At 48.6% G+C, this 25,304-nt stretch overlaps 1 protein-coding gene across 2 annotated transcripts in view; it reads left to right on the top strand.

Annotated features, from left to right (window-relative positions):
- Window positions 1–25,304, top strand: part of COL27A1 (collagen type XXVII alpha 1 chain) — a 143,700-nt gene that overhangs the window by 85,000 nt on the left and 33,396 nt on the right. For both annotated transcript variants that reach the window (XM_071766088.1, XM_071766087.1), the window contains 11 exons: window positions 4,832–4,885; window positions 7,140–7,193; window positions 7,978–8,031; window positions 11,176–11,229; window positions 18,703–18,756; window positions 19,571–19,615; window positions 19,774–19,818; window positions 20,041–20,094; window positions 20,838–20,891; window positions 22,971–23,024; window positions 24,609–24,662. In XM_071766088.1, the coding sequence (XP_071622189.1) occupies window positions 4,832–4,885; window positions 7,140–7,193; window positions 7,978–8,031; window positions 11,176–11,229; window positions 18,703–18,756; window positions 19,571–19,615; window positions 19,774–19,818; window positions 20,041–20,094; window positions 20,838–20,891; window positions 22,971–23,024; window positions 24,609–24,662 (576 nt within the window). The remainder of the gene's footprint in view (window positions 1–4,831; window positions 4,886–7,139; window positions 7,194–7,977; window positions 8,032–11,175; window positions 11,230–18,702; window positions 18,757–19,570; window positions 19,616–19,773; window positions 19,819–20,040; window positions 20,095–20,837; window positions 20,892–22,970; window positions 23,025–24,608; window positions 24,663–25,304) is intronic.

The following is a 25,304-nucleotide window of genomic DNA, read 5'->3' as shown; positions in this document are numbered from 1 at the left end:
AGAGTTTCTGTAAGGTTTTCAGTGACACTTGAGCCTTCATTGGAAAAATGGGGTTTTAAGCCACAGGGCAGTCCCTGATGCATTGTTTTCCCATTGCAAGGACACTGACTCGGGAAGTTCATTCATAAGATGTTTGTTGTCTTCATATGTTGGAAGGACTCCAGCTGCTGGGCTCCCCTGTACCCTGGAAATGTGGGATTTAACCCTTCCTTGCCAGTAGATGGAAACAGAAGAATATGCAGAGGAATATTAGACCTCTGTCCCAGGCCACCAGCCTTTCAGTTCCAGAGCCAGGAATGCAGAGCAGGAAGATATCACTGAGATGCCCATGTCAAAGGTCAGAGAGCACTCGTGGGAGAAGCAAGACCCTGCAGCAGACATGATAGCAAACTGGGGAAGGGTGCTGCAAGCCCATGGACCCTCTGCTCTGCCCTGGAGACTGAAAGTGTCAGTGAGGAGCTGTGCCAACTGAAAAAGGCTAATGTTACCTGCATCCTTCATGGGAATGAGGAGGTCCTGTCATAGCAGGAGCAGTGTTTTGAGCCCTTCCTCCTGTACAAGAAGTGACACCCCCACTCACGGTGATGTTCAAGCCAGCCAGGTCCCCATCTCTCCCTGCTGGGAAGGGCAGCCACCCCGTGGGGTATCTCTTCATTCCAGGGCAAAGCACATTGTCCTATTATCAGGTGTTATTTTTAAACAAGTTATCAAAGGAAAACAATGCCATCAGTTATCTCCTTAATCTGTTTTCCTCTTACAAAGGAGGGGTGTGCAGTGCTGTCAGGTTTGCAGGTGGGCTCTGGCCTGGGGAGAAGTGGTTTGACTTGGCCCAGAACCATGCAGGGAACTGCAGCTCCTTTCCCAATCCCTCTGCCTTCCCCTCTGAAGCACCTTGCCGAGCTGCAGCCTTCTCCCTCAGGGATTTACAGGCACTGCAGCTGCTCGGATCAGACCAGGTCTTTCTGCAGCAGGTCCCCACCTTTCCATCCATCCCCAGGGCATTTGGGAGCCCCAGGCTGCGGCTGCGCTCGGCGCACAGGGGGTTAAACCCCGTGGCTTTTTTTTTGCGGGTCAGAGCGTCCTCCCTTAAACTGCGATATTTACCGTTTTACTTTCCCTTTCTTTCATCTGAATGGGAGGATTGTACATTTACTCCCTCCAGTCCTTTGTCCTTGGTTTGTTTTGTTTTGAGTTCTAGCGAACCAGTAAAACAGAAAGGCCATGATCGGTTCCTGCTGGGAGCGACTGGCGGTCCGTCCCTGGGAGACCCTGCTCATGCTGGGCTCAGCTCTCAGTTGTTTCTCTCAAATGGGCTATGATTTATGCAAGGCTTCATTGCTGACTTGCTCTCTGTTGATGCAGCCAAGAGGGGGGGCTTAATTATGACAGGGCTGGACAATAAGTGGGGAAAGCCAGACAGGAGTTAGGAATTACAACCCGCCAGCCCCCCCCTCCCCTCCCTTTCCTTCCCCCCAAGCCCCCAGCAACTATTTAACAATCTCCATCTCTTTTCCGCCATGCCCTTGGCTGGGGAATACAGCAGACTGAATCATGAGCAACATGCTCAGCTCCCCATCTAATATAAATGTTTTACATTCTTTTCTGTGCTCTCTGGGCCTTTATCTGGGACTTCACGTGCATCATTACACACACCGCCCGGAGGCCTGTTGGATGCAGGGCTTCTTTTCAGCCCTGAGAACCTGGGAAAAATCTGTTGTGCTGCAGCCATTTTAGTGTAATGGCCACAACTCCTGTCTGCTTTGCTTAAATATTTGCCACCAGTGGCTTTTCTGGTTCTTAAAACCTAAATGTTTTGCTGCTTGTGTTCCTGTTAGCGTCCATCCCCCTTTGGCCAGTGAAGGATATTGTTACCCAATCTCCCCGACTTGTTTCATATACTCCCAATAATTTATGAAGATTTATTTTGCCTAGACATATATTATCTGGATTTATGTCTGCTTGCAGACAGAGCAATGTTGGATAAGGTAGCCCAGAGCAGTATTGGCTGCAAACACTATGGAGCCACTGTGCTGGCCCTCACAGGGTCCCTGCTCTGCCCTCTCCCTTCAGTCCCAAATGTCACAGTCACACCATGGGATGCTCCCCTTGGCTGGTTACATGGGGACACTTCCCCTTGAGCAGGAACAGGATTCACACCTCAGTTTCTTTAGAGGCTGTTGAGAATAGGACCTGAGGCTGCTGTGGCCCTCATGTCAGAAGTGTGACCCTGCCTGGGTTTGCGTCTGCAAGGCTGCAGCCCAAGCCCCTCAGAAGAGTTGTGGTTTAGTCCTGAGTGGTAACAAAATTTACTGCAAGAGCTGGAATCTCTCTTCTGCAGGGACTGACCTAAGTAGCCCAGAAATACCTAAAAGAGAGCATGTCCTCAGGGAGAGAGGGACTTCTCCAGACTTTCTGAGAAACTGGAAATGAAGGATCAGATTTTGTTTTTTTCTTACTTTATTATCTGATTTAATGCATTGCCTTCTTTCAGCTCATTGCTTTGCCTTCTCTGCCTTAAGCTTTGCTACCTTTGTGGTCCTTGGGCTACTGGAGAACTCCAGTAACTGGATACAGTTGACAGCTCAGCGACTGCACTTGTGTCTAATTGGAAGGATAATTGACTCGGCAACCCTCAGCAATGCCACCCAGTGGCAACCTCGCATGTGCAGAGACTGCAGATCTGCCAGCTCTCCCCTGGGTTCCTGCACTGGGCAATCCCCCCAGGACCCCTTTGGCCCCACGTAGTACGAGCTCCTGGTAGTAGCTGTCTTCCCATAGTAAATTGATATTTCCATCGTGGCACAGTGACGTACTTGTTTCCTGAGACATCTCTGGGATGAATTTCTAACACAAGCATTTAACTCCGGGCTCTGATGTGACTGCAGAGCTCTTTGCCTTCTCTCAAATGTTTTTTCCAAATGCTTTTCACCTGGATGTTGGTCCCAGGCCAGAGTGTGACAAGTTCTTTGGAGAGTGTGTGGCTGCTCCCTGCAAGAGGCCAAGCCAGCTGAGCAGCTGGGTGAGAGATGCTTTTGTTGAGCCCATCAGCATGCCTCATTGAGGAGCTCCTGTCTCCAGTCATGTTCAAAGGATGGCATTTAATTGCATCATGTGAGGAATGCTAATGCATGAAGTCCCTTGGTGTTTGGAGTCATCATCAGAAGCTTTTCCCTCTAAAAGCCACTGGAGAGTGACCCGTATTGTGTTTGGAGTCTCTGAGTAGCTCTGCTGAGCCTCACACACAGGGAATGGCAGTGATGCTGGTTATTTTGGGCTACAGCTTTCTGTTGTGGGTGTAACTTCAGGGAGAGGGAGGGTGGGAAGGATTTTGGTGGTGGGAGGAGCTGCACAACCTGTGAGCAGGTTGCTCCATCAGTGCTGGATGCTCCTCTGGAGCTGGGGGATGCCTCTCCACACTGTCCCTGCACAGAACTGCAGAATGCAGAGAGCTCCTCAGCAAACCACACGTCAGGTCAGCTGGGAACCAAAAAAGCAATGAAGCAGGAGTACAGAGGAAACTTCTGCTGCTTTTCTTGCTGTTCCCCAAGACAGGTGATATCAGGAGGGAAAAGTTGTCCCTTTTCTGAGACCAGACTCTAGAAGTTGCCTTGCTGGTGTGTGGCTTTCTTCCCACTGCATTTGTCCATGCTGAATGTTTTTCTCAAATGTGTCACTTGAAAACCTCCCCGGTGTTGAAGTGGAAAAGTGAAAAGTGCTTGCATAGAGGAACTTCACAATTTAATACCAAGATTTCCAATTCTTTTTTAATAAAGAGTAATAGCAGGGTGATGCCACTAGAAAACCCATCTCCTGTCTCTGACTTGGTCAGCAGCCACCTCCCAGTACCAATCAGACCACTGCTTAAAATCAAACAACCTGGGACACAGCTTCCTTTGACACCACCCAGGACAACTGTGGACAGATTACACAGTGTTTCAGCAGGAGATGAATCCTGTTAGTCACAGACTCATTGGAGGAACCAGTGACCCTTCCTGGCACTAGGGACGAGGCCATGAGGGTCATGCAGTGAGAGAGAGCACTGCCCACAGCAGGGGGGACAGCCCCTTGCATCTCCAGAGTCAGCACCCGCTGCAGCTGGCAGGGGGGCTGCTGGATTTTAATTCTCAGGAATCTTAGCTTGAGATTGCATCTGTCCCCATCTTCCTAATTAAAAGCAGTTCTGTTTGTTTCAATATCCCAAGTGTTGTTAAATCCTGACAAATCCTGAGCTTAGACTGGCTTCTTTTTTTTTTTTTTTTTCCAAGATAGTTTCTGAGTAGTGTGACAGATCTGCTGCCCTGCTGGCCCCTCTGGCTGTGTCCTCGGACGTTGATTTCCTACTGACATCTCAACACTATCCAGGGCAAAATCAGTCTGCACGAGGGTCTGGGACAGCTCAGATGAACCCAGGGGAAGCCCGTGGAGTACAGCAGTTAGAATGATGGCAGCTCTCAGTTTGGGTGAAACCTGGGAGCTCCTGCTATCGATGCTCTCAAGGAAGCTGTGCTGATGGTTTGGGAACTGCAAAACAAAGCCACATTATGGACTTGGCCTTCCCCTGAAACGTGCTGAACTCATCCCCTATTCTGTGTGTTGTGACTCTTGCAGATTTTAGGGCTGCTGTTCCAGCTGGCGCCTAAAGCAGAACCAGCTGTGGAGTGAGACATTCCCATGGTCAGAAGCAGCTCTGTCCGTGCTGGTAGCCAGTAGGAATTGCTGAGCAGTGTGTGAGGGATGTTGTGCTATTGCAACCAGCAAAATGGACCAAAGAAATAGTTTACTTTCTCAGCAAATAGAACTGAAGATTAATTGTGCTTTTCTCTTTCCTCAGGGTCTAATGGGTTTTATTGGTCCGGTGGGGGAGCCTGGAATAGTGGGAGAAAAGGTAAGGTTGCTGTCAATGAATGGGTCACTGTGAATTTTGCAGGGTGAGGGGCACTGGGGCAGGAGGAGTTTTATGGAGATTTGTCATGTCAGCTGGGAATTCAGCACATCCAGGGTGTCTGAGCTAGTTTTGGGCCAGGCAAACTTTATCCACTTCACATTTAGGAATGAACATGCACTCGCCCTCCCAGGAGACACTGTCAGATGTTCTCTGAAACTTGCAGCTTTTTTCATTCATAATCTGCCAGAAAGCTTGCATTTAACAGTCAGTTTTCTTTGGTTTTGTTTTTCTTTTTCTGGGAATGAGAGTCTTGTCGGCCCTGTGTTCCTGGACAAAGCAGAGTCCAAGGAGTTTAGGTTACAGACTGATTTGTGTAGGGATGTGCTCACAGGTCAATGCAGAGTTGCCAGCAGGGTCTTGCAGAACCAGGGAGGTCTTGCCTGCACTGGAGGTCTCAGCAAGGGTGCAGAGAAGGTGCAAGAGTGCAGCAAAATATCTGAGCAAAGGCTGGTCTAAATATTTGCCTTTTTTATTTGATGAGGAGGATCCCATCTGGCTACCCCTCTGCTTGAACTGGGCACACTACTAAGGGCTGGTGCCCTCTTGTGTACAATACATATACATGCTGCTTACAGGAAGAAACATTTCCATAGAAATGTAAACGGCCATTAATTTGTTTCCTATTAGAGTGTAAAATTTTCTTCAGGGGCAGCTTCCAAAGGCAAATCATCCATCTCATTCATTTTATCTCAGATGCAGACTGCTGGTTTTCATTGGTGCTTTAATTAGTCACAGTCCAGCCATAAAGACAGCAAAGAACATAAACCAATAAATACCACACATCAGTTCTCTCTCTTGCTTGTATTGCTTCATGCCCTGTCTTCTGGATGATGATGTCAAAGCTCTGTGACAATTCCTCTGTGTTTGCTGCAGACACATTTCTCTGCTTGTCTGCAGCAGCCTTTGGAAAGCCCCTCCAGCTTACAGTCTCTGGTGGGGCATGAGCAGGCTCAGTCCAAACTGTCAAGGCACAGAAGAAGTAAAAGCAACAACGTGATGTGGCCTGTGTTTCACAGAAGGAGAACAGAGGAATAGAGTCTGTGCTGTGTCCAAGGTGATTATGCAGAAAACTGGTGCCTGAGTGAGCTGTAATGATGGCAGCTGCAGCCCTGAATTGAAGAGGGAATAAGGGGTCTGCTGGGCAGGAGATGTGGAATGTTCTTTACTCCAGTAAATGCACATCTGGACCCATGACTTCCATGCCAATGACCTGACCATATGAGCTGTCCTCGTGTTGCAGATCAGCTCTGTAACACAGTGAAGTTACATCAGTGTCAAGCAAACCCAGGCCCTGCTTTGAACATCTGCCCCAGGAGAGGCTCAGCACAGCTGGGATTCCTATCAGCCGTCTGCTCTACCAGGACCAAGTTACAGATGACAGAAATAACTATCATCAAACCAAAACCTCAACCAGGCCTCCAATTGGCATAGCATCCTACAGCTTACTATGCTGTCATGAGCTAAATGGAAGTGGGAAATAGGCTTTCATGAGGCATAGCTGAGTCAGCAATCTCCATCCCAAGAGCTGCGAAACTTACAAGTGAAGCCAGCAGAATAAAAGATTATCAAAGAGAACAATACAGTTAATACATACTTAATAAAATCCATGCATTCAGGGGAGAAAAAATTCCTTATGATGGTTCACGAGGGCCAAATAGTGACAACACAAATGCTGGGGTTTGTTTTTAATAAGCTGCCTAAAGCCCAGAAAAGATTTCTCCATACACTTCAGATGTGGGAAGGTAGTTCAGGTTCAGGGCGTCAGCTCCTTGGCAGCATTTGCTAACTCCTCCTTCCTCATCCCTGGGCCCAAGCACACAAACCTAACACACCTAATTCCCAGTGCCTTACTGGGAGAGTGCAGGCAGCTGTGGAGTTGAAGGTGGTCTTGAGTGCGTTGCTTGTTTCTTGCTCCTCAGTGGCTTATGGCAATAATGAAGTCCTCTCTCTTGGGATACAGAGGATTAGTGAGTTCTTGGTGTAGTCCTTTAACTACACAGATGAGATGGATATTTGGAAGAGGGTGATTATTTTCTGTACTGGAAGAGACCTTTCTGTAGAAATCTGGTGGCATAAACTGCAATTTGTGGATATTTCATTGTTTCATTGCTCTAGACTGCTGTTGCTGCCAACTCAGTGTCTGTTAGTGAAAGGAAAGTCCTCACTCTTCCTCCTGCCCTTGTGTCTTTCCTAGGGTGACCGTGGCTCAGTGGGACCCCCAGGCCCTCCAGGAGTCAAGGGGGCGATGGTAAGGAGTAAGTCTGCATTCTCTGGCTCTTGCTGCTGCCTCTCTCTCTCTGTCTGAGGGAAGGGTGCAGCTTCTCCCAGACTTTTGATGGCATGAGAACACAGCTGCAGATTCTGGCTGTCTGTGGGGATGGGAATTGCCTTTGGACTGACTGGAGATTGAGCATCACCTCTGAACCTCTCCCCACACTCCTGTTCAGCAGTCTCCCCTTCAGAGGATGCTGCGTTTCAGCTCATGTTCTGCAGCTCCATCAGCTGAGGGCCTGGTGTGTCAAGTAGAGATTACCAGGAGCTACAAGCTGAAGTGTTGCCTGTTTCCAGGCATCCTGACAGCTGAACAGACTGGGTCAGGAACAGGGATTTCCAAACCTCTGTTGTTCACATCCCCCCAAGTCACTGGGGGCAGCTGGCAGCATGCTGGTGCTGGTTTGCTGTGCTACAGGCACCACTGTTTCAGGATCCTTGGTGAGGGGACCTCAGCAAGATCTTGTCTTGCTCTGACATCTCCTGTCTACCATAGTGCAAGACCCAAAACCAGATTTTCACATTAGTTCAGCCCATTCTCTTTTGGGCTGTTCAGAAAACCTACTGCTCATATTGCTACCAAGGCTGGAGCTGGGCTTCTCCGTCTGCCCCTGAGCTGTTTTACCCTGGCAAATAAAAGACCTGCCTGGCACTGCAAGCAACCAGCAATGCTTTTTTCCCTGTCTTCCCACTTGGAGGAAGAAGAGCTGAGCAGGTCCCAGGAATTCATACCAGGTGTATTCTTCTTCCTTCCCTTTTAGGGGCACCCCGGGACACCAGGAGGAGTGGGTTTTCCTGGAATCCCTGGTCCGACAGTAAGTAAAGGCTTATCATCACCTTGTAATCCTGCACCCCAAAAGTCAGGGTCCTGTATGCTTGAGCATTCATGGGATGAGTCAGGTAACCATGTCCCAGCTGATCTAAGTCAGAGACAAACAAGAAATACGGGGCATGGGTGAGAGGAGCATGGGAAGAGATGCTGGAAAAAATACTTGGTGCTTAATTCAAACTTTTGCAGCTCATTTCCCTTGGAGGGGATTTAAAACTCACAATCCAGGTTTGATCTTTTAGCAGGATGTAGGCTCTCTAGCCAACAAGATCTTATGCAAGGCCCTCTGTTTCTGCTAGGAATTGTTGGTAGAGGTGGTGATCACATCGTGCAAACAGGGACTGCATCCCCTGGTGACTGCCCCCTGCTGCAAACTGCACCCTGCACTGCAGAGCTGGAGCAGGCAGAGCAGCTGCCCCCAGATGCATCTGAACAGGCTCTGGAATGTGCAATTGGTGTGGAGAGGGATTTCAGCGTGGCTCCAGTTTCCCACAGTCAGTGCTGAGACCAAGCTCTGGCTCTCCCAGCAGCATAAATGCTACGAGGTGTGAAAGGCAGCTTTGGATGGGTACAGGGAATGGATTTTGCTCAGTGTGTGAATTCCCTCCCACACTGTTGGGAATGGGGAGGAAGATCAGAGTGGTGCAAAGCCTGGGCAGTGCCAAGGGTTTGGCCTCCAGATCAGAGCAGCTCTGCCCACTGCAGAGAGCTCGGGGATGCTCTGAGCCCTCCAGATGCAGCCAGCTGGTGCCTGGGGAGAGATTTCACAGTTCCAAGTCAATGGAGGTGAGGGAAAGAAAAGGTCTGAGGTCAAGCAGCATCTCATGGTGACCCATCCCTACCTGAAGAGTAGCAACATGGCACTGCCCAGGCCCTTGTAATAAAAGGAGCACATTGCTGCCTGCAGCCCCCAGCAGTGAGCAGCTCTCTGGTCCCTCAGGGCAGCACCTGCTGTTGGCAGGAGTCTGGGATGCAGCTGGGTATCTCAAGATGTCCCTTTTTTAGCAGCTTCCCAGCACATGAGTGACTTGCTAATGGCCAAGGCATTGGGCAGGCCCCCTGCTTTCTCCATGCCATGGGCACTGGGGAGGACAGGAGGACATCCTTGGGATTGAGATGTTCCACACTGGCCCTTATGGCAAAGACCACCCTGTCCTGAAGCACTGTTTAGTGCTCCACTAACTACTACCTTTAGTGGAGGCTGTTTTGTCTTCACTGGGGCATGACAGCAGGATGGGTAGAGGCATCAGCTTGGGCTGGAGATGCTGAAACCTTTCTGAAAAGCACTGGGAGCTGAGACCATCCCCAGGTCTTTCTGCTTCCTTCAGTTCCCTGTTCTCCTGAAGACAAATAACTAACATTTTTGCTCAAGCAAGATGTTTCCTCCAAGAATGTGTTTTAAAAAGTCATAATTCAACAAGTCAAACTTCCCCACAAAGCCAGTAAATCAATAATCCCCTAATATCAAATCCCCACTCATTAACTCCAGCTGTTTCTGCCTGTTTCTCCACCAAATATTCATTATTTGCTTTTCAAGCCAGACCTCTGGCATGTTGTTGTTGCTTGTCCTGAATTGTTAAAATCTTTGAGATAAGCTGTCCAGTGAGCCTCACCAGCTCTGGTGGCTGATGAATTCAGTAGAGAGTGATCAGGAATGGAGAGCAAAGGTACAGTCAATGGTAGGAAACTACCCTTAATTTCAGCCACTGAGGTTTGTGAATTGTTCTTCCCTCTTCCTGTACCATCCCAGGACATCTGTGTGTAAATGCACAATTCTGAATGGAATGTGTGTGTATTAAAGCTCACTCTCCTCCTTAAACAGTTCCTGGACATTCACAGCATGATACCCAGTTGCTCCCTCAACATTTCACCATTACAACAAATGTTTCTGTGCTTGTATTTTCATAAGCTTTTAGGGATAGGCTGAGGCTTCCAGGAGAATATTCCAAATACCAAAAAAGAATTTTACTTCAGTATGTGTTTATCATAAAAATCTCTATAAAATAGGCATCTGACACATCTACTGCTTGCCTCTGCCAGTTGCTACTGAGCTCACTAGCAAACTGGGATTTACTGTGATGGCAAATACAGTCAACTAACTTTTCCATCTTGAGAGAGAACAGCTGAGCATTTGTGTTCTGAACTTACATGCCATGCAGCAAGATATCCCTGTTCCAAAAGCAAAATCTTGTTTAGTGGCAGTGGTACAAGCAATGGGAAGATCACAGTTCAATATTGTTCTGATCCTTGGTGGAGTTTGCAGGGTTGGTAAAAGTTATTAATATAGAAATGGTATGGAATGTTTGAGAGAGTAAGGATGGAATGTGTAACTTTTAAAGTTTTATTTTCTGACAGCTCTTTCAGAAAGGCTCTGACTTCAAATATGGAGTTTTGAAGTTATAATAGAGAAATAAATCCTGTTAATTGACATATCCTTCAATTTTTTAATTGATAAATATTTTAAGATAAGAAAAGCCATTTTATTTTCTTCTGCATTTCCTGTATCATGCTAATGAATCAAGTGTGTACAAATCCAGGTTAAAATAAAACCTGAAACCTTTCTGTAAGTGTAAGAAGAACAGAATCATCTGCAACAGCAATGGTCCAAATGAAATTAGCATCTGTCTGCCAGTATGAATGTTTATGCAGGACTAACATGGCAGCAGTTTCTTGAAGATAAAATCAGTATTTGGCTGAAAAGGTCAAACTGAGGTGTCTGATTTTGTATTTGGCAACTGAAAACCAGATCCTGGTTATTATTTTTGTACAGATACTGAGCAACAGCTGCTTTTAATAGCTTTGGAGGGAATTCTGGATGTTCAACTTCTCTTCAAATCACACCTCTTGCAGACAACAGGCTGTAACCATACAAATCTCAGCCAGGATCCTTAGCCTAAATGTTCATAATCCAAAGACAACCAGTGAGCTAAAAAAAAAAATCCTTTTAAAAAAACCCATTTATAGACAAGTAAATATGGTCATGTCTTTCTCAAGCATTTAATGAACCAACCTGCTGGTCAAGGATCTGTGTCTGAGGCCCTTCCAGGTGATGTAGGGCTGTGGGGTCTCACCAACAGCTGCTGCCTTCCTCCTCCTCCTTCTTCACTTTGTTTCCCTTCTCCCCTCCCAGGGTCCAGCAGGAGCCCGTGGTGCACCAGGGATAAGAGGGATGAAAGGCCGCAGGGTAAGCACTTCACACAAGTTTTTATCCCCCTCTTTTTTTCCAGCTGTTGGAAAAGTCTGGTGGGTTAGTTTGGGGGTGTGGAGATGAGCAGCAGTTGGGGCAGCACCTCCAAAGCTGTGTTCCTGCTGTGCATCAGGACTGTGGTCACTGGAGCAAGTCTTGTCAGGGATGTGAATGCAACTGATGTGTGTGAGCAAAGGGGTGTCCTGGGGTGGTGTTTATCCTGGAAGTGATGCCCCTTGCCTTTTCCAGCCACCTGCAATATCAAAACAGAGTTTATGGATGAGGTGAGGATGGTGAAAGTCATCTGAAGGTGTATCAGGGCTGGAGAAAAGTCTGCAGGTAGAAGACTAGAAAGGGACAAAGAACAACTGAGATGTGAAGTGTTGTGATTTAACTGGAGGCAGATCCAGCAGTTAATGTTGTGCCATGACATAAATTCAGAGGCAGGGCAGGCAGAAGTGGAGCTGACAAGGAGCCTACTCTTCCTTTGTCTCCCCTTTCCATCTTGCAGGAGTAGTGTCTTCTGGCAGCGTTCCACAGGGCTGTGAGGAAGGTGTGGTTTGCATTGTCAGTAGATAAAATTATAAACACATTCTGTGTCTTTCTATGGGTTTTCTAGCTCATAACACGAAGCCCTGGTTTTATCTGTTCATATTTAAACAGTAGCCCTCTGTAAGCATGGGTAAATCCTCACTCTGCCTGGGAAGAGCAGGCTACATGGGTAATGCTGGCATCACTGACAGAGCTACAAGTACCTGTAACACCAGATGAATATTCCACAGGCACTGTGTGTCAGTTCGTGTGTGGTTCTTCCTGCTCTGTTTGGGTGACAGCTGAGAGCAGAATGACCTCTAGACCTGCCAAAGCTGCTTATTTTCCTGCCTGTGACATCCACCCCATGTCCCACTGAGCTCCTCAATCTTTCTTCTTCTTCAACGGGATATTTATTGCAGGAGCATCCCTGCTTGGGGTTGTTTTTCCTTGTCCAGCTGCTCCACAAAGTATTAATAGTGAGTGCACATGGGTTCTGCTGAAGGCCCCAACAACAACATGATTTGCATTTCTCCCTCCAAGGTTCTTATGATATCTGTTTCCCTGTTTCATTTTCAAAGACATAGGCTGGAGCAAATGATAACATTTTATCCACCCCCAGACTCAACTTCTCCTGCAGCTCCAGCGTGGGGAGTTCAGGGCAGCCAAGGACTGCATATGTTTCCTTATACCTAATGCTCACTTCAAATAGCTGGGGCTGGCAAATGGACATGGAATAACCAACTAGAAGGCTTTGTAACCACAGAGTTATGTACCCTGGAACAGCTCTAAGCTTTAAAATCACAGCTCGAAGGACACCAAGCCCAGCAGATGCGTATCAGGGCTCAGCTTTTAACTTGTGGCTGGGAAAAACAGCTCCTTGCTGCTCTGCTCCTTAGTGGGAAGGATCTTGTTCCCCTGCTTTGCTCTTGGAGGGTCCCCTGGGGCTGGAGGTTTCTCTGTCCTACATAGCAGCAATTAGCTGGGCTGTCTGGGACAGCCATGGTTGTGACAGATGAGGAACTGGAGGTACTTCCATGGGATGCTGTGAATGGATGGTGGAAAATATTTCAAGTTAAAACTACAGCACAGAGCTGAAGGAGAAACGTGTTCTGAATAAATCCAGGCTGGTGACTGACTTTTGGAGAGATGGGTCCTCAGAGGAGATCAGACATTTCTGTCAGTGCCTTTAATGTATGTGGTGACAAAAGAGTCCCAGCACTGCCTTCCCCCAGGTGCTGACTGGGCACGCCAGCCACATCCCTGAGTTGTGCAGGATTTGTTTGTGTAAATCTTCTTTGGCCTCTTACATTTGTGATGGCCTGAAGTCCTCAGTCCACAAGGAGAATATGACTGACCAGGATCTTTCTAGCCCTGCTCATACTGTCAGGAATAACAGGAGGGAGGTAAAACCAAGAGCAAAGCTGGATTCATCTCCTAAGAGAGCAGATTGGCAAGGACCTGCCTTTAGGTGTAGGTCATCCTGCAGGACACCAGCTGCTGCCAGCACTGTCCATCCTCAGAATGATGTAGTGTGTGGTAGAGATGTTCAGCTTCATGGCCTTGGCTTGAATCTCCACTGAGGAAGCCCAGACTTCACCATGCACTGCAGCCCTGAAAACCAGAGCTACATCTGTCTGCAGAACCCAGCAAAACATCACTCCAGAAAGGGCAGAACATGGAGGTAGAACAGGAGGGCAGTGTCTGGGCCAGAGCATGCCTCAAAGTCTTGATCTTGCCCTAAGGACACAGGTATCAGAGAGGGGTTAAGCATCTTCCAGAGGGTGCTGAGCACCTGGCATCCTGCTCTCATGCTGCCCTCAGCACCCTCTGGTGGACTGTGGGGTGATGGAAACATGGTGCATGTGAGCATCACAACAATACAGTCTGTACAGAATATGTGAGATAGACAGACATCCTTTCTCAGATCCCCAGCAGAGAGGAGGAACTTGCCCTTTGCTCTGAAATCCTACATATTTCAGTGAATATGATGTGGGTAAGTCAGTATCATCATCTTGTCCTTCTCTTCATACTCTCAGAAGACATTCCAGGCACACAGCATTCTTTGTTTGCTTAGTTTGTCCTTCTTTTCCGGCTCTTGGTTTTCTCAGGATGGGCAAATGATCCCCCAATTGTAATTTCAGACATTACCCTCTGTCTATCCTGGCTTACAAAAGGGACATAATTCAATTCAGAGTGGAAACATGAATGCAGCCTCCACCAGATGTTTGTGGATTTCATGAGCTCTGTTTGTGGATACTTCATTAAAGTAATTTTGCTTTTGAAGGAAACGTAAATAGCAAATATGTTTTCAATTGAAAGGAACAATGGAGACTTTTTGGGGTCTGTATTGATATATTTGATAGGTTTTGGATTGTCAAGATACAAGTACAAAGTTTAGAAAGAAAATTCTTTAAAAATTGTAACCACCTTTTGAGTCATGACAGGACAACTGTTCCTTCCCAAGTCTTTTGTTTTGCCCATCAGACTGATACTGAACAATCTTCCACAAACATGGTTTCCCATCTTCTTTTCCCTAAGGACAAGAAACTTGGACCTGTGAGCCCAGGAATATCTCCCCTCATCTGTACTCAGTGTAGCACTTAGACATAGGCTTAACATTCAGCTAGTGACAGCTATGTATGTGCTGAAACCTAATTATTTCACCAAATGAAGGCTTAAATTTGGAGGTGGCTGATTCAGCAAATCCCTCACCCCTATCTCACTGAAATTCCAAAGCCCAGTTCTGTTAATCAGCAGGAGAACACACGGTCTCCAGCATCCTGTATCAAGGATATCAATCTCACAAAGCCCAGGCATTGACTGGAAATCTCTGCAAAAGGTTAAATATCAACTGGAGTTGTGACTTTGCAACTCAGATGGTAAAGCTGCACCTGACACCCTGCTGTAAAGTGCCTGACCTTGCCTTGTTCTGCTGGCCAAGGTGTCTGTCAATATTCCTGGGATTTTATCCTCTAACTGGAGGGGATGCTGAGCACTAGCTCAGAGGAGCTTTTCAAATCCCAGAGCATGTTTCTCTTTTCCACTGTGCCATTCATTTCTCAAGCTCCTGCATTAACTGCTGCCCAGGTGAAGCCTGCAAGGAGGAGATAAGCAGTGCACACCTGAGCCCCAGCATGTTGTCATTTTGGGTGAGCAGGGACCACTATCTCTGCCACACAGCCCCAGCACTTCCCAGCATTGCTGGCTGCAGGAGTCTGTAAATGCTAGGAATTTGTGAAGTGGTGTTATCTGAGCAAACCTGAAAATAACTTCTTTTCCCAAGCCCAGCTGAGAAAGTTCATGGGATAAAAGGCAGAGGTGTATTTTCTTTTGCTCCCAGGGATTTCTCTTGTTGACTGAAAAAGCATCAGAGGTGTCTGAGGAAAAATTAGCTGAAGATCTATGGCCAGCAATGGCTCCTCTTCTCTTCAGCCAAGGCATCTGCTTGCTTTTCATTTGACTGGACTGTGATAGTGAAATATCAATATTTGGATAAAGGGGTAAGAAAGAAGCTCTGGATTTCTGGAAAGGAGCTGCTGCTTGCTTGTTCATGCTGCTGCTTCTGCTATTCAGAGGCTGCTTCCTGTCTCTCTGAGCATCTGTTTAACCATGGGGAGGTGCAGTGCTGCTCTGTTCTCTGCCCTCTTGTTGGGCAGTAGCTCTGCTCTGCAGGATTGGTGTCCCCTCTACCTGCAGGGTGTGTTTCTATTGACTCCCATGGACAGCAGTAAAGCTGCAAAGCCTGGAGCTGAGTTCCTCTGCACTTCTGTGAGCTGGTGATGTTCATATCTATCCAACCTCTTTGCACTTTATTTGGTTTGGGATTGCTGATAGTGTTGCTCAGCAGCACAGATCTCAGAGGGAAATGCTGCCTTGGACTGTGCTCTCCCTGATGGTGCCACACTGGGACCTGCTCTGTTATTGCTGCTGGAGCCTGTATCAAAAATAATTCCTGATTAGAGGGGGCAGAATATGACTGCAGGGAAGACTGCAAGGATTTTACACTGGCTTTCTACTACATAGCTCCTTGGGGAGCTACACAGGGAGTATGATGAGAAATGTACATTAGGAGGACATTCACCAAGACACCTCTCTGCACACTGGCCATGCTCAGGGCAGACACAGCCAGCTGGCTGGGGAATTTGGAAGCTCTGAGGGTCCCAGGGGAGCTGCACTCAGCTCTGCCTGCAAGGGCAAAGCCCTGGGTCTGCAGGGGGAAGGATCCATGCTGTGCCTTGGGGCATTTGGCATGGGATGCTCCCTGGAGAGCTGCCAGGACCTCACTCCCTCATCTCTAACCAGCGTTGTCAGTAAAAGAGAGTTTTAAAGATTTAACTAATTGCCTAAATGTAGCCTTTCCTGTCAAGGCAAATTAGGAGAAGCCTTTATCCTGGGTTTCAGCCCAGAAGGCTGGAGAAGATGAAGCTTGCCACATACATTTGTGAACACAGGGTCACTTTCTCCTTCTTCACTTCAGATGCAGATGAGATGTGCTGTGATGGGATCAGGCAGGTGACTGCTGTGAAGTGAGACTGCCCTGGCAGATCCTGCAATGCTGGTGACAGGGCTCTGCTGGAGGAAACAAGGATACCATAAACATTTCCCCAGCCAGCCCTGCCACCTTGGGCTGCTGAGAACTGCCCCTGCTGCAGCCCTGAGTGAGGGCTGAGGGCACCCAACAGCCTCCAGCCAGCTCAGAGCAGCCCAGCACTGCCAAAGGGGCTGGACAGGGCAGGATAGGCTACAGAGATGAGGCTGGGGAGAACAGGTACATCAAACTTTCCTTCCCCATCAGCATCTGTCCTGAAACAGAGACCTCTAACCTGAGTCATCACTGTGCTTCCCATGTCCCACTCATCTCTGATGCCTGCTCCAACATGTAATAGCTGAGCTATTACATCTTTCCCCTCAGCAGTTCTTCAGAACCAGGTAACCCCATCATTTCAGAGAGTGAAGATATTACTGCACAAAATAACTCAAAGCCTGCTCAAAGAGGAGGGTAACAGCTTGTTTTACAGGGAGGATGGGAAGCTGGGCAGCAGGGTGCTTTCCCAGTGCCATGCACACACTGACACCTCCCTTCTCTCTGGGCAGCCCAGTGCCCAGCCCAGGGCAGGTCTGTGGTTTTTGCAGCTCCCCCAATGCCTTCAAGCCCTGCTATCCCCTTCCTCACAGCACCATCTGGCTTCAGCTGTCAGTAGCCCTGCTTTTAAATGACATTCTGCTTTATGTCACTGTGCTTTGAGGTTTATAGAGATGTGGATTAATAAAACTTTTGGTCTTTCCTGCTCTCTGATCCAGCTGCAAGCATGAGCTGGGGCACTTGGGGTTTGGGGCTGCTGAGTGAGTAGCAAAGCTCTGACATGTGAAACACCCTGTTTGGTTGTGGTGTTCCCATCTGGTGCACAGTCCTTCCCTGTCCATCTGTCCTGGAGACCAGGCTGATCATTCTTCAGAGCTGTGTTTTACTGGCATGCAAGACAGGCTTTTGGTTATTTAATCTCGGGTACTCTCAGCAGCACAGGATTTTGCCAAGCACAGTAGAAGTTTTTGCATTATTTTATATTGACAACGTTTGTCTGCTGTAGCAATTTGGCTATTTTTCCTATACATCTTCTGCTGTTACACTGCCTCTCTTTGTGAGTCTCACTCTCTTGCCTGTTACACTGGAGTTGCTTTTCTAACTCATTGGCTCCCCAGGCCTGTTATTACTTTTGGCACTCCGTTTGCATCCCGATTAAGCACATTGGCTCCTGTTTCCTCTATTTCCTCCTTGGCCTGCTCTCAGGATTCCTCTTACCACTACATTCTAGCACTGCTTGTGTTTTTATTTATTATTTATATCTCAGTAGCGCCGAAGAGTCCCAACTGAGCTCATGGCCTGATTATGAACATGACGTGCATTAACAGACTCTCTTGATATGCCCTTTTTTACTCTGATTTCCCCTGATTCCTGCTCTCTTTATTCAGTCAGTGTGGCACTCTGCTTTCTGGGATTTGAATGGTGCAGAGGGCTGCATGTTCAGCTCTTCTGAGATGAGCTTGAGAGCTACATCACTGTTTTCCCATCTTCAAGAGCAGGGCTTCCCCTTGCTTAGAACACTCTGCACTCCTTCTTTGAGGATGCCTGAGCTGTACCACGAGCTGTTCAATTTTAGCTCATCACATCCATGATCACTCACAGTCTGGACTCTTGTACACACCATGCAGTCTGTGTCCCACACACCTCCTGAGCTCCTCGTGCCTCCTGCACCCATCTGCACACCCAGGGGCAGATGCTGGGCACAGGACCAGAACACCAAAGCAGACTCAGCTGGTTCTGCTCCTCCCAGCATGCATATGCATGAGCACCTGCCTCATCCTTCACAGCAGCCAGATCTTTAAATAACAGGGAGCTGTATTTTGGCTTGGAGTTTAGCTGCCAGCAAAGATACCCTTCTCTCTGGGAGCAGTTTGGGGCCTGGGACAGTTGCTAAGGTGCAGGCTTGTGTGCTTCTGTATCTTTGGTGGGTTTATTACTCTGGTTGTGACCAGCAGTGTGGTGTGCCCAGGGTAAAATGGGGTTTCTAGAAAGGAGGTTTGCTACCAGTAAGCCTAGAGCTGAAGGCATCTGCATTTCAGACCCCTTGTCCTGCAAATAAGGCTGTTCCTGCCCTTCTCTCACTTTGATTTGTGGGTGGTAGTTGGTTTAACAGGAATAAAAAAATATTTTGGTGCTGTGTGCTGGTAAATGGTGAAAAATGAAGCAGCAAAACACAGGAGGGATCTGTTAAGTTCTGGCCTCTGAGTTGCTGTGCTCATCCCAACCAGATATGAGTTGGCTGAGCCAGGACTGATCTCATGGGGTTTCCTAGTGGCCAAAGCTAGGGTGACTGCTGTATTTTCCAGTAAGACACATACTGTGTTCCTACGTTGCTCTATTTTGCCTTTTTCCAGGGTGCCAGAGGACCTGATGGACCAGTAGGCGAGCCAGGGCCACGAGGTGTGAAGGTGAGTGCCAAAGGGTGGCCACGTTGGTCCAAAATCTGCCCAACTTGGGCATCAGGGCTCTTGTGGCTGGAGTGTGAAACCCTGAAGACTCAGGGTAAAAGGCTCTGCAAAAATAATAGGGTCCCTTGCAGGAGGGGGTTAGCTTTAACTGGCAGCAAGTTCACTTGACTGTTACATCTGAACATAGCAGAAGAAACAGAGCAATTTAACAGGACAGGTAAAACATGACCAAAGGGACTGTGTGTCTGTTGTGGTGTTCATCGTGTTAATTAGGTTAAGGAAAAAATGCAGGGCAGGAGACACCTAGCCAGAGACCCTGCCCAAGCAAACCCTCATCCAAGGTCACCCTGCTCCAGTACAGGCTTTGAGAGGGCTTCATAGGAGAGTTTCCTCCTTTGGCAGCAGCCAGGCGTGAGCATAGTGTGACAGAGCTGGGTCCTTGTCCCACCACTGAACGTCACAGCCTCCATCCCCTGCACAGCACACAGGGCCCCAGGAGTGCAGTTTGGGTGGAGAAATCTCCTGTATTTCCTGCCTGTCAAGCAGGGCTGTGCTGAGTCTCCCCAGAATCCCAGCTTCCTCCAAAGCAGTGTTTGCCAAAAAAAGCCTGAGGTCATGCAGCCCATTGCCTGCATTCCTTGCTGCTGGGGGTGTTCCTCAGGGCAGAATGCTGGGCACCTGGCTCCTCGAAATCTGCAGGGAACTGGAGGGAATATTTGATGTACAGAGATGCAGGAGCAGGTGGGCTGGGGCAGAAGAGCATCCCCAACAGTTTGTGCTCCTGCCAATGTGTCTGTGTCTTTTTGCTTTGCAGGGCCGAGCAGGGGAGCCAGGCAAGCTGGGGCCAGATGGGTTGCAGGTATGTTCCCTGTGACAGCCAGACCTGCCAAACCTGGCATGGTGTCATCCCCCAAGGGGTGCCCACATGTCCATGGTGCCCAGGGAACTCCTGGTGAAATCACCACAGGTGTTTCCACACATTCCCAGCTGCTGATGGTTCTAACTGTGTGTTTACAGGGAAAGATGGGGGAGACTGGGGAGACAGGAGCACGTGGCTTCCCAGTAAGTGTCCCTCTCTTGTGCTTCCTTTCCTAACCTCAGTTTCACTCAGTTCTGTTAAGTTCTGGGTCCTGGTCTGAGAGAAAGAACTTAGATAATGTTTCACACAAATGGGGTCACCTCTCTGGTCCTTCTGGTGGAGTGTTTGAGATGCAGGGTACTGCTGAGGGGCAGCACAGATTGCTGTGAGGTTGGAGCTGACCTTGGTGGTTTTGATTTCTCCAGGGTATCCAAGGACCTTCTGGACCTCCAGGAGCAAAAGGGGCTCCAGGCGACCCGGCAAGTATCTTAGCACTCTCTTTTCATCTGTCTTTCCTTCCACAGACACAGACACAGACACATCATTTCTTTGTCTTTCTCTTCTCCACCACTCATTCCTATTCCCAGCTTCTCTGTCCTTGCCAGCTCCAGTGTATTCAGAGATGTGAAAGACAGGTGGAGTCCTAGGAGGTGTGAGGAAAGACAAGGTCAGACCCCTGGAAAGCCAAAGCAAGGCCATGGATCAACCAGGGAGAGTGTAGGATGCAGCCTGGGCTGGATTTTGGAAGGGAATGGAAGAGAAGGGCAAGATTTAGGTCTGGGACAGGGTCAAATGAGCTGGGCTGGGTTGGCAGGTAGAGGTGAAGGGAGACCAAGAGGGAGGCTGATAGTTTCAGATCTGAGCCCACAGCTTTGAGGGAGGCACTGGGAGATAATATGTGAAGACCTTGAGCTGGGCAGACTGGACCACTGAAGCAGGAAGAAGCATCCTGCTCCTCTGTGTCTGTGGGGACTGACCTGGACTGTGGAGGGAGGTGGTAAACCAGACATTTTCAAGTTGCCAACTGCAGTTGTCTTAAGTAAGAGCCAGAAAGATGAAGGGCGTTCTATGCCTGTTAAAAGTGCCTCAACACACCCATTGCTGGCCTCTCCATCTCACTGGCCATCTCTTGCATGCTCTGTAGCTCCACTGTGATAAAAGTTATGGCCCTTCAGAAATGAAAACAGTTGTATGAAGAGAGCCTTGTGTCTCTGTTTTTCAGGGTCCACAAGGACCACAGGGGCCACCTGGGCCTCTGGGAGGAGTTGGGCATAAGGTAGGTCTGATCTTTGCTCCTATTTGTTTTCCCCTTCCATTGAGAGCAGGACTAAGGGAGGAGTAAGTGTGCACAGACACATCCTTCCACACCTGGGGACACAAGCAGGAAGGATTTCCCTCATGTCTGAAAACTGGATTCCAAAGCAAACTGAGCATCAAAAATTCAAGCACCATTTTCCTCACAGCCCATAGACACCTAACTGGGAGACATACAGACCCATCTTCATGACAAGAGAAACATTTTAAAGCTGACCACACTAACACCATGTTCCAGGCATGGCTCTGCAGCCACACTGGGAACCCATCTTTCTACACCAGGGTGCAGAGTTGGGGACCAAATACAGGAACAATTCAAACTGAAAACTGGTCTTTTCCTCCCCCTCACCAGTGCCATTGCTGTCAGGGTGCAGTTGTGTCAGGCTGCCTGGATTGCTATGGCAGCCCCAGCAAGAGCTGCTGCAGCCAGTGGAGGAAGCTCAGAGAAATGCCTTTGCTGCTGACTGTGCTTTTGGGTTGCTGTTGCCATGAAGCAGTGGCACAAACACACCACAACCAAAGAGCAGCAGCTGCCAAACTGTGCCCTGATGGAGTGCAGGAGATGCCTCCATGGTTTCCTTCTAACTCATCTGCAGTCTTGGCTTAGTTTCACTCCCCTTGAACTATTATAGTTTTGTCTGTTTCTACCAGATGTGCCAGTTCCCTCTTGGGTTCCTCCTTTCCATAGGTCCCAAGCTGTAATAGAGACATGATGTTTCACTTGGTAGTGAAAACAGTAGTGAAGGTGGCTTTTACTGTAGTCTTCTGCAAAGTGTGAGTCATGAAAGTTTCCATTCTCATGGCTGCTTGACTGGATGGATTGAGCTCCCAGCGTGGTAAACCACCCTACAGAGCTGGAAAGCTGCTACCCAGCCACTCTGGATGTTGCCAACCAAGAAAGTACAGAGCTTTGTTCAAAGCTGTGACTCTTCCAGTAGCTTTTCTCTGCACTGGCACCTCTGGAGAAACCCAAGAAGGATTTTTGCTTTCATTGGAGCTTGAATTTTCTCACTGCGTGACTTGACCATTTGTTTGTAAGCCCAACATGCACCCTGCTCCCTCCTCTGCTTCAATCCATTGCAGCCAGCCAGGAACTGGCTTTATTCCCTGGGCAGCTGAGTGCTCCCCTGACTGTATGCTCTTTTTTCCTTTATTCCTGACTGCAAAGAGAAGGGAGATTGTTGCCTGAAACATCAATACCATAAGTAAATAAACCACTCAAATCCTTTAAAGACAAGCTTTGCTGTCCCCTCTTTGGGATTGTTTTACAGCTTCTCGTTCCCCACGCTGCCCAGAGGTAACCAGAAAATGTACAGAGATTAAAGCTCCCAATTGATCTTGGTGCTAAAGGTATCTAATGAAGGTGACCTCTCTATTGCAAGGCTGCATGTGGCAGCTGGACACCCAGAAACAATTTTCAAGGTCGTTCTCTCCTCTTCCTTCTCTCTTTGCATGGTTCCCCAGGTCAGGTGCTCTGTTGTGGCTCTCTAGCAGGATCTGTGCTCAGGGCCCTGTTATCTCATCTGCCAGCCACTTGCTCTCAGCCAGTACAGCCTGGTGACAGCCCAGGGCTGTGGTTTTCTGATCTGAGCCCAGTCACTGACATTAGGATGGTTTTTGGCTGTTACAGCCAGAGAAACACTTTACCAGCCAACCTGCTGGACCCTTGTGAAGAGTTTTCAAGTCTAATTCTGAACCTTTTCCCTTCTTTCCCAACTCGTGCCAGTGCTGCTGCCCAGCATGGTTGCTAACCTTGGAAAGCAGAGGGATTGGAAGGAATTAGAGGTGCTTGGCAGCAGAATCTAGGGGGCTGTGGCAGGGCTGGGAGAGAGGAGCTGAGCCCCCCCAGGAGCCAGGCACAAGGGGTACTGGTGCTCTTTGATGCTGTGTACCCTGAGCCAGCTCCAGGGAGTTAATTACATTGCAACCAGGCTCTGCTGTCCCAGGAGGGCTCTGCTAAAGGAATTATATCTTTGATCTTGCTTTCTACTGCTTACAATGGGTTTTTTCATTATATATATTTTAATGTTTTTTTTCCCAGGGACCGCCTGGCTCAATGGGACAACCTGGCCTTGCAGGTGAACCTGGCATGAAGGTAAGAAAAACCCTCAGTGCAATTTCTCTGTCACACCAGGGAGATAACAGCAAATTCTGTTCCTGCAGGAGTGGTAACATCACAGATTCACCCTCCAGCTGCCAAAGCAGACAGCATGTTTGACAAAAGATAAAGTTTGAATAATAAAATAAGGTTAACTTTAAGCCCTTGGTTACAAATTCCTGAGGCCCATCCCAGAGGGAGAGACTGTTGGTCTGGGAGAAGCACTGTCCCAGGGATCTCGTACCTCAGGAGCTGTGAAAAGCCTCTGAAATTAAGCTCAAGTCTTTCACAGATCCAAAATCTGAGTGGAGGAGGGAGCTCTGGAGATCCAGAGATCCAGGCAGCTTCTAATTTGGAGTAAGAACAGTCTTAGGAAGGTCTCACACTTAAAAATTCCCTCAGACAAGGTCCTGCCAGTTTCCAACTGATGGTTATGGGGGAAGGGTGACCCACTCCAGGGCCATGAATGCACCTTCTTGTCCACATGGAAAAGCCTATAAAAAACATTTCTTTGTTTGCATAAGATCCCTGTGCTGAGCAGCTCAGAGGGGTTTTTATTTTATCCTAGCCCCTTTTCCTCTTGGTTTGAAGGTTCTCTCCTGTGTGCAGAGCATTGGAACAGACTCTATGTGGGGATTAAATGCAATTTCCTCTTTGCTGTTCTTCACTCCCCACTCCAAGCCCCATCCTTTGCCGTGTTTTCCTTGGCAAATCTTCTGACACTTCATGGGGCTACCATGTCTTTGGTGTCCTGATACTGCACAAGTGTTTCAGCTCCTGTGCTCCTGGGAAAAGGAGAGGATGATTGGCACAAACACCCCCTTACTGCTGTCAGTGTGACACTCTCAGCCAGGGAGCAAGAGTCCTGTGCTGCTTTTCTCCAAAACTGAGAGATGCTGAGACAGGATGGGGTTGCTCTGGGCAGTCATGGCTTTCCAGTGAGTTTATTGCAGGAGGAGATGTATGGATAGGTCAAACTTTTTTTCTGCTTCAGTGTTTCCCAGGCTCTCTTCCTTGCCAAGCAGTTATCTTGGATGAGCACATGGAAGGCAACTGCCTTGTGGCCATGGTACCCCCAAGGCAACCTCATGGCCTGCAACAAGATCCATTTGTTTGTCAGCTCCAAGCACCTTCAGTTCATTTGGGTTTTTTTCTTCTCCACCCTCCTCAGTCATGGTGGGGCTCAGAGAGCTGTCAGCTTCCCCTCATTCTAGTTTTGTGTCTGCTGCAGGGTGGTGTTGCCCCCAGCATTGCTGATTTCTGTGCTGAAGGGCCACACTGGGGGAATATCTGCTGGTTCTGCAGCTGCAGGAGTATCTGCTGGTTCTGCAGGCACCACAAATCCCTCCTGGGCCCCTGTCCTGTTGAGTATCACTGCAGCAGAGCCTGCAAGGTGTGTGCTGGCCCTCTGTGAGCAAAGATGCTGGGGACACCAACCTGTCCTCTGGACCCCCTTATAAACTGAAGTGAAGGTGTTTGTGTGGGAAAAAGAAAGGACAAGTCAAAAAGGGTTGCAGTGAGGACTGTCCCATGCTCTCCTGTTGTCAGTAACAGCTTGTGGCTGTGGTTCTGTCTTTTTAGGGTGATCCTGGCCTGTTGGGAATCCCTGGAGAGCAAGGCCTCGTTGGCCAAAGAGTGAGTATGGTCACTGGAAGTGAGTGTGGTCATTCTGTTCTGCCTTGTCTGTCCCTGGTCACCCACAGCCTGACCCTGCTCTGGTGCCCCTGTATCCCTCACAGCTCTCTGTGGGTGCTGGAGACACCAGCATGGCAGAGCTGGTCAGATGGGGCTCACCCACCAGCCTTCTCCAGCCCCTCCAGTGCTGTGGTGCTGCCTGGCCAAGTGCTGTGACAGCCTGGTGTGTGACAGGGGCTGTGTGGGGACAGACCTGGCCTGGTGGCCAGCCCAGAACAGCCAGGACTGGGGAGAGAAATGTTGGAGCAGAAAAGGTGGGAATCAGGCAGGGAAACATCAGCCAGAGGTGTGGGAGGGGGCACAGGATGGGGTGAACACATGGCCTGAAGCCAGCAGTGGCTCCTGGCCCTTCTCAGGACCAACGTCAGTTGGAGCAGGATGGGGAAGCCCCAGGTTAAACTCATACAGATCAAACCCTCCTCTTCAAGCAAGGGAAATAAACCTTCCCAGAGGCCAGAGCAGGGGCTGTGAGGGGAAACTGAGGCTCAGAGTAAAGCAAGAGGCTGAACTCCTGCTCTTGCTCCAGGAGGAGTTTATTAATGTTTTACTAATGTTTTAGTAATATGAGGCAGGGCACATGTC

This window comes from Heliangelus exortis, chromosome 22 (assembly GCF_036169615.1).
Source record: "Heliangelus exortis chromosome 22, bHelExo1.hap1, whole genome shotgun sequence".
NCBI lineage: Eukaryota > Metazoa > Chordata > Aves > Apodiformes > Trochilidae > Heliangelus > Heliangelus exortis.
This window is presented reverse-complemented; position numbering and strand designations above follow the sequence as displayed.